The following is an 8522-nucleotide window of genomic DNA, read 5'->3' on the forward strand; positions in this document are numbered from 1 at the left end:
TAGTATCTCATATATAGTGAAAATTGACAGTCAATTTCATGAAATTGATAATTAAAAACGGTTAAATAATTTGGTTAATTTGATAAAATTTTTATCTAACAGCTCTTAATTATTAATATCACATGAAATTGACTATAACTAAATTTTCACCTCTTATATATATATATATATATATATATATATATATATATATTGAGTTCTACCCAACCCCTCTAAAATAACATGTAAATTATCCTCTATGACGTGACACATTTTAATTAGATTTTAATTTTAATTTGAGTTCATTTAACCCAATAAAAATTAACATTTTAATTAAAATAGAATTATTTTTTAATTAAGATGTTAACTCTATCCTTTAACCTATATTAATATTCCAATAGATCAAAATTTTAACGAATATTAACTAGCAAAAATTGATAATTATTGAGGGATTAACAGTGACGATAATCAATATGATTGAAACGACATAGTGATGGAACAAAGTTAACTAAACTATGTTTATCATTTACTTAGAAACATAGATAATGGTTTTGGGAGAAGGAATGATTGTGAGTTGCAACCTTAACAATAATTGAATTATATTAAACTATTTTTGGTGTATAATGTAAATTAAAAATTAGTTATTAAATTAATTATTTGTGTAAATATATGTTAATTCTAAAATATGTATTAAAAATATATGAAATAATGCATGTAGTTATATATAAAGATGTGAGCGACTGATGTTTTGTGTATGTATAATATTTTTTTGTTACAATTTTGACACGGAAAAGATAATTATAGCAATTATTATATATATAGTAGGGTCATTTTGTAATTAAGATGTTAACTCTATTCTATTTTAGTTAAGATATTAACTCTTATTGAGTTAAATTAACTCAAATTAAAATTAAACATTCAATTAAAATATGTCAAGTCATAGAGGGTAATTTACATGTTGTTTTAGAGAGGGTTGGGTAGAAGTTACCTATATATTATAATAATAATAATAAAACCCACATCTAAACAAAATATTTAACCAAGTTTAACCAAGTTGTTATAACAACTTTTTAAATAATGCGCTTCTTTCTCCTTCTCCTCCTTCTCCCTTTCTTTCTCCTTCTTCTTCTCTTCTTCTCCTCCTCCTCATTCTTCTTCTTCCAAATTCGCATAGATTCTTCTTCTTCTTCTCTCCCAATGTTATGTCTTCTTCTTTTTCGTTATCGTCATCACCAATAACATCAACATTTTGCTAACATCTTTGTTAATTCTGATTTTTTCTTATGCCAACATTAAATAATGTTGGTTCAGTTTTTAGTTTATTTCGGTTTATTTATATGTTAATTGAGGTTCACTTGATACTGCTGATGAGTATTGATCAAAATTAATCTTTAAGTAATTTCGGTTTATTTCTTAGTTTAATTGAGGTTCATTTGGATTCAAAAATGAATTCGATGTATTTTTGTTAATGATTGAGTCTTTTTAACTGTTTGTTCAAATCTGAACTAATTTTGTTTATTTGTGTATTAATTGAGGTTCACTTGATACTGCTGATAAGTATTAATCAATTTTTTTAGCAAAAAAAAAAGAAATTATTCATGATCACTTTATTCAATTGCATTAGATTCCACTCCATTCCATTCAATTAGTTCAGTTTTGAACAAGCAGTCAAAAAAACTTAATCATCAACAAAAACACATCAAATTCATTTTTGGATCCAAATGAACCTCAAATAAACTAAGAAATGAACCGAAATTACTTAAGGAATAAAAGACTTGGTCAATACTTAACAGCAGCATTATCAAGTGAACCTCAATTAATTCACAAATAAATCGAAATTAGTTTATTTTGAACAAGCAGTAAAAAAAACTCAAAATTCATCAACAAAAACACGTCTAATTCATTTTTGGATCCAAATGAACCTCAATTAAACTAAGAAATAAATCGAAATTACTTAAGGAATAAAAAATTTGGTCAATACTTATCAGCAATATCAGATGAACGTAACCTCAATTAACACACCAATAAACCAAAATTAGTTCAGTTTTGAACAAGCAGTAAAAAAGACTCAATCATTAACAAAAACACATCGAATTCATTTTTTGATTCAAATGAACCTCAATTAAAAGGAAAAAAACGCAGTAATAATAGCGATAAAAGAACGATGATTGAGAGAAAACACGCAAAGAAGAAAAAGGAGAAATGCGAAGAAGAAGGAGGAAGAACGCGAAAAAGAAAAAGGCGGTGGAATACGAAGACGAAGAAGAAGGAATGCGAAGAAAAATAAAAAATAACGTGAAGAAAAAGAAGGAACGGGAAGAGTTTGCATTAGTGAAGCACGTGCTTAGATACTGATATAATAAAAGTAGTTTTTATTGAGTTTAGGCTAACTTGATTAAATTTAGTTGTAAAAAAAATTTGGATGTGTAGCTGGACTTTTATATATATATAAGCTATCCGCCGTTAGGTTTAAGTGAGTGTTTAGTTAATGGCTAATTGCATGAGTTGAAAAATTGAAACAAATGACCATCATTACCCACCAGTCCACAGAGATGTGACAGAACTGGAGCCATTATTATCACCCTATATATATTAGTTAATTAATTGTTACTAGAATTAATATTAACACAAAACAAAACAATGAATATGCCATTGCTTGTATTCTTATTTCTCCTTGCCTTGAGTAGGAAGCAACTGCTTGGTGCGGCTGCTCCTGCACCCGGGCAAGTGGTTGATACATCCGGTAACATGGTTCGAGCTGGTTTAAATTACTATATTGTCCCTACATACCCTAATGCCGGCGGGCTCACCCTTGCCAGCACAAACGCCGACGATTGCCCTCTTGACATCCTGGTTGTGGATGGATACCAAGGCCTTCCACTAATGTTCCAACCTGTTAATATTAAGAAAGGTGTTGTTCGTGTTAACACAGATCTCAATATCTATTCTCCGTATAATACGGATTGTGGGTCCGCAGTGTGGAGGCTCAAGGACTATAACTATGAAATTCGACAGCAGTTTGTTACCATTAATGGTGTTTTAGGGAATCCTGGAGCTGACACCATTGCAGATTGGTTCAAGATTGAGAAGTACGAGGATGCTTATAAATTGGTTTACTGTCCAAGTGTTTGCAATGCTTGTTATTACCGATGCAGCGATTTAGGAATTTATGAAGACGAGTGGGGTAAGCGTCTAGCTTTCAGCAATGTGCCACTCAAAGTTCAGTTTCATTATCGTGCATGAAGTGATGATGATCAGTTCCACCTATGTCTAATTATAACTATACTTAAAAATCTTAAGGAATATATAAAGCTAGAAACTCAGTTACAGTTAACTTTACGTGAAGTTGATAAATAAGAACTGTTAGATAATTTAATTGATTTGATTAAATTTTCATCTTACATCTCTCAACTATCAACTTCACGTGAATAAATGTGTAATAAATAATAACAATGCACTACTTGTGCTTTAGTCTGTGTCCTTATAATAATGCAAATTTGCTCAAGTTGACTTTTGAAAATTTTGACCCGGGAATTGAACTGCAAAATGCTTATATATATCATGTTCAATTAGAATTAAATCAGATATAACAAAATATATGTTTTAAAATATGATTTATTTTAGAAAAGACTGATTCAACTGCCACTGCCCTCTGGTACATTGTAAGTACCGATTTTTAGTCAATTTTTGTACTGATTTTTCTTTTTGGCCGATTGAGTCCAATTTTTCATATATAACCAATATAAGAGAGTTGTTTTCCATAAATTTTCTTCTTTACACTTTGTTATTTAATATATTGTATTATGCCAGTCAAACAAACTTCAAAAACCAGATATTCATAAGCGTGTGGTTTTATTTATTTATATACGTACGTGGTTTTATTAGTATGAGTTGAAATCATTGACTATACATCCCATTGCACACTAATCCACAGAACTATATATCCATCCTTACCCTATTAATTCACATACACTATCTTCTCTAATCCTATCACTATAAGTCACAAGAAGCACAATATTAAACTTCACATAATAAAACAATGAAGAACACATTACTTGTCCTATTCCTTTTCTTTGCCTTGACCACCAAACCATTCCTCGGTGCAGCGAGTACTGCACCGGAGCAAGTGGTTGACACATCCGGCAAGGTCGTCCGAGCCGGTTTAAATTACTATATTGTCCCTACTTCTCCTAATGTAGGTGGCCTTTCCCTCACCAGCACAGGTGAATCCACATGCCCTCTTGATGTTGTGCTTACAACATCGGATCCAAACGGTTACCGGGGCCAACCCGTGGTGTTTCAACCGGTTAACGTTAAAAAAGGCGTTGTTCGTGTTAACACTGATCTCAACATCTATTTCGCATATGAATCAATTTGTGAGTCCACGGTGTGGATGCTCAAGGACTATGATTATTCAACCGGGCATTGGTTTGTGACAACTAACAATGGTGTGTTGGGAAACCCTAGTAGCAACACCGTTGCTAATTGGTTCAAGATTGAAAAGTACGAGGATGGTTATAAGTTGGTTTATTGTCCAAGTGTTTGCAAGAAGTGTTACCACAAATGCAGTGATATTGGGATATATGAGGACCAATATGGCAAGCGTTTGGCCCTTAGTGATGTGCCATTCAAAGTTCGATTTCAACTTGCGTGAAGCTCAACCTATGTATAAATATGCCTAGATCTTGATGAATAATTTTTATCATGTACAACTTGTCCTTGACATTACTCAAGTTGAACTTCTTGTCGTTGACTAAATAAATTAAATAATAAACAATAAGCAACGTATTTTCTTTATTTTGTTCACTCTCCCAATAAAATCACTCGTTTTAAAAGTTTAAAATGATAAAAGAGATAATATAAATAGTTATATATATCTTTGACATGGTCTCTCAAACAATGACTTTTTTTGAGTTTGTTTAATGATTTTTTTTGCATATGTATTCTTTTATCTTTTTAATTGTTTTATACTATATTTTTTGGAGACTACTTCGATAAAGACATTAAAAATGTTTTTTTTTTAAAGATGTTTATATGTGTCATAATATTATTTGACATTTTTATTAAATCGGTTAATAGTTTATTTTTTAATAAATCAGAACTAAATCGATTTATTATAACAATAATAATAAATCTAATTGTCCGTATTATAATTATTAGACCCAATTTGATCCAATCGATTTACACAATCTAAATCGAATCATGTTTAAATTTTTTGTTAAAAAGACAAATATATCCTTGATTTTTGTTTAAAAAAACCATGATCCAATGAGTTATGTAAATTGATCGGTTCGACCCAATCTAATAACAATTGGGTTTATTGTTATTGTTATAAAAAAATCGGTTTTATTATAGTTTGTTAAGAAATTCAAAAATAACCAGTTCATTAATACGTCCAATAATAATACGATACATAAATGTCTTTATAAAAAGATGTTTTACGCGTTTTTATGGGAGTATCCTCTATATTTTTTTTCTTTTAGAATTCATTAAAAATCAAACTCTAAATTTTTTTAATATAAAATTATAATATTATGTCATAAAATTACTTTTTAAATAATTTAAACTAATAAAAAAAACATGAATCGTTATATCTACAACAACTCTTTTTTGTAACTATTACGTCTTTCATTTCAATATTTTTTAAAAAAAAAAAAAAACAAATGAAGGGATAATGGTGTTTATGGTTGGGTAAAATCGAACAAATGAATGGATAAGGGTGTTCATAGATCGGGTAAAATCGAATTTGTCCTAACTTAAATCCAGTCCTAAATATATGTCGGGTCTATTTTTTAGACCCTAATCCGGCCCTAAATCCAATGAAATCTAAACATTTTGAGCCACAATTATCGGGTCCAAATCGAGTGAAAATCAGGTCTTTAAAGTTTTAATAATAATTTATATAAAAACTTATAAATGATGTACTTATTTATAAAGAAAAAATTTGTTAATGAAAAGTTGATATCCATATTTAAATTTGAATTTGTCCATAAATTATAATTTGATGCTTTTTTGATCTATTTTCTAATTCAACAAGTATAATTAAAAATAAAAAAATAAGCTTATAATTAATATAATATAATATTTAAATTAATTTAAAACATATATACCTTTTCTAGTTTTCTTAAGGTGCACATGGGGCGGACGAAGGCGAGTTTACTTTAATTCAGACCCGATCTGAAATAATTATTAGGTCTATTTTTAAGATTTTTACCTAACTTTAAATCTAATAAAATTATACCAAATTAATCCTAAAATATTTGAAACCGGACCAAATTTTCGAGACACATCGGATCATGTACACCTTTAGGAAGGGATACGATAGAACAAAAATTGTAAGCACTGTTACATAGAGTAGGTGTACCTTTAGATGTTGTAATATCTGCTTCATTTATTTCGATATCAATCTTTTTTAATTATCGGAAAAAAATTGCACCTCAGAGTAACTTCAACGAGATTTTGTTTTTAATTGTAACTGAATTGACTTGGAATTAAAATTTGTATTAGATATAATATTTGAAATGATACTCGTTTTAATAAGAAGATATTGTATTATTTTTTAAAAAAATTAATAAAATATTATTATTTGTATATTTATTAAACTCATTAAATAAATATTATAACCTTGTTGCATAACGTTGTTAAATTGATAAAATGAAATAAAGTTTTATTATTAAGTTTTAAATTAATTTGTATGATATATGATTCCATAAATACTTATATAATATTATGTAAAATTTAAAATAAAATAAAATTAAAATCATTGAAGATGCTCTTAACATCACATGCATCATGCATCTAGCCCGCTAGCAAACTAGCAATAAAGCTTTGAACAATTGAATGAACAAACTGTACTATGGGCTTCTCTTCTATGGACATTATAAATGTACATTAAATAACGTGTTATTATTTATAAAATTGAGTAGGTTTCTTTCTTAAATATAGCAAATTGTATGAGCTGAAAAATGAAATCCATGTTCATCGTTGCACACATTTAAACTTGCCCGTCCACAGAACTAGACCTATCTTAACCCTATAAATTCAAGCTACATATCTTCTTCTATCACAAGTCACAAGAAACACACAAAATTATTAAACTTCATACAACAAAACAATGTTAAAGACCACATTATTTCTTGCTTTGTTCCTTCTCTTTGCCTTGAACACCAAGCCACTGCTCGGTGCAACTAATCGTGAACCCGAGCAAGTGATTGACACGTCCGGCAAGATTGTTCGAGCCGGCTCTCATTATTACAACATCATCTCTGCCACACCTAACTTATCTGGGATCTCTCTTGCCTTCTTTACAGGTAACGAGACATGCCCCCTTGACGTTGCGACCATAGATGGTTTTCATGGTTTGCCTGTAGTGTTCCAACCCGTTAATGCTAAAAAAGGCGTTGTTCGTGTTAACACCGATCTCAATATCATGTTCTCATATGATTCAAGGTGCGAGTCAATGGTGTGGAAGCTCAAAGACTATGACTATGCGACTAGACAGCGGTTTGTGACGACTAATGGTGTTTTAGGAAACCCTGGTGCCAACACTATTAGCAATTGGTTCAGGATTGAGAAGTACGAGGATGATTATAAGTTGTCTTATTGTCCGAAAGTGTGCCCTAGTTGTAGACATCCATGTATGGATATAGGGGTATATAAAGATCATAATAATTGGGGCAAGCATCGTCTAGCTCTTAGCAATGTGCCTTTCAAAGTGCGGTTTCAGCGTGCATGAAAACCATCTCTCCCAGGCTCGATTCTCCCCATAAGATGAAAATGGACTTTGTTTGGGAGGATCGTCTATTTTATAATTTATATTTCTACAGTATTCAAAGAATTACTCATTAAGCTTCTGGGTTGGTGAATATTCTGATACAAACAAAAAAAACTATAAAATAATAATAATAATAATAATAATAATAATAATAATAATAATAATAATTGAGAGAGAAGAAATCAGGCAAGTTCCTCTTCTTATTATTATTTTTTTTTTTTGTAATAATCAATGTCCCTCTGTATTCTATATATGATTTAATATGTATGTAAGTGTTTCCCTAATAATGATGATGATGATGATGTTGTACCGTACATGTGCTTTATTGGTTGATGTATACGATGAGACATAGACACAAAGACACAGATATTAAAGACATAGACATAAAATATTTGTGTCTATGTATTGTGTTTGGTAAAAATAAACAAGACACAAATATTTGAAAAAGACTGAATTATCTTTCATTTAACCACAATTTTATCAACACCACTACACACCCATCACTTCAAATGCTACATATGTCATTACAATTAAATTTTTATTTCTTTTCGTATTTTTTTCCTTCTAATATCATCTCAAATTATCATTCAAATATTAAATATACAGTTTTTTTTTTAAAAAAATAGAAAACCAAAGCCTAAAATTTATCAAAGATTAATTAAAATTTAAATAAATAAAAAGTTAAATGTATAATTTTTTTTTGAAAAAAATGGGAGAACAAATTTGGTTGTAAAATCTAAAAGAGAAAGTAAAAAAAGAAATATTTGAA

At 29.5% G+C, this 8522-nt stretch overlaps 1 protein-coding gene and 2 pseudogenes across 1 annotated transcript; all 3 read left to right on the forward strand.

Moving 5' to 3' along the window:
- The first annotated feature begins 2619 nt into the window (after positions 1 to 2619).
- LOC107641409 (miraculin pseudogene) lies at positions 2620 to 3222 on the forward strand (annotated as a pseudogene).
- Positions 3223 to 3966: 744 nt separating this feature from the next.
- On the forward strand, positions 3967 to 4776 carry LOC107642182 (miraculin). Its single transcript, XM_016345487.3, has one exon. It carries the CDS (start codon positions 4019 to 4021, stop codon positions 4631 to 4633), a length of 615 nt encoding a protein of 204 aa, XP_016200973.1. The 5' UTR covers positions 3967 to 4018; the 3' UTR covers positions 4634 to 4776.
- Positions 4777 to 7093: 2317 nt separating this feature from the next.
- LOC107642183 (kunitz trypsin inhibitor 5 pseudogene) lies at positions 7094 to 7714 on the forward strand (annotated as a pseudogene).
- Positions 7715 to 8522: the final 808 nt, after the last annotated feature.

Source organism: Arachis ipaensis, chromosome B5 (assembly GCF_059453495.1).
Source record: "Arachis ipaensis isolate K30076 ecotype BB chromosome B5, ASM5945349v1, whole genome shotgun sequence".
Classification (NCBI taxonomy): Eukaryota; Viridiplantae; Streptophyta; class Magnoliopsida; order Fabales; family Fabaceae; genus Arachis; species Arachis ipaensis.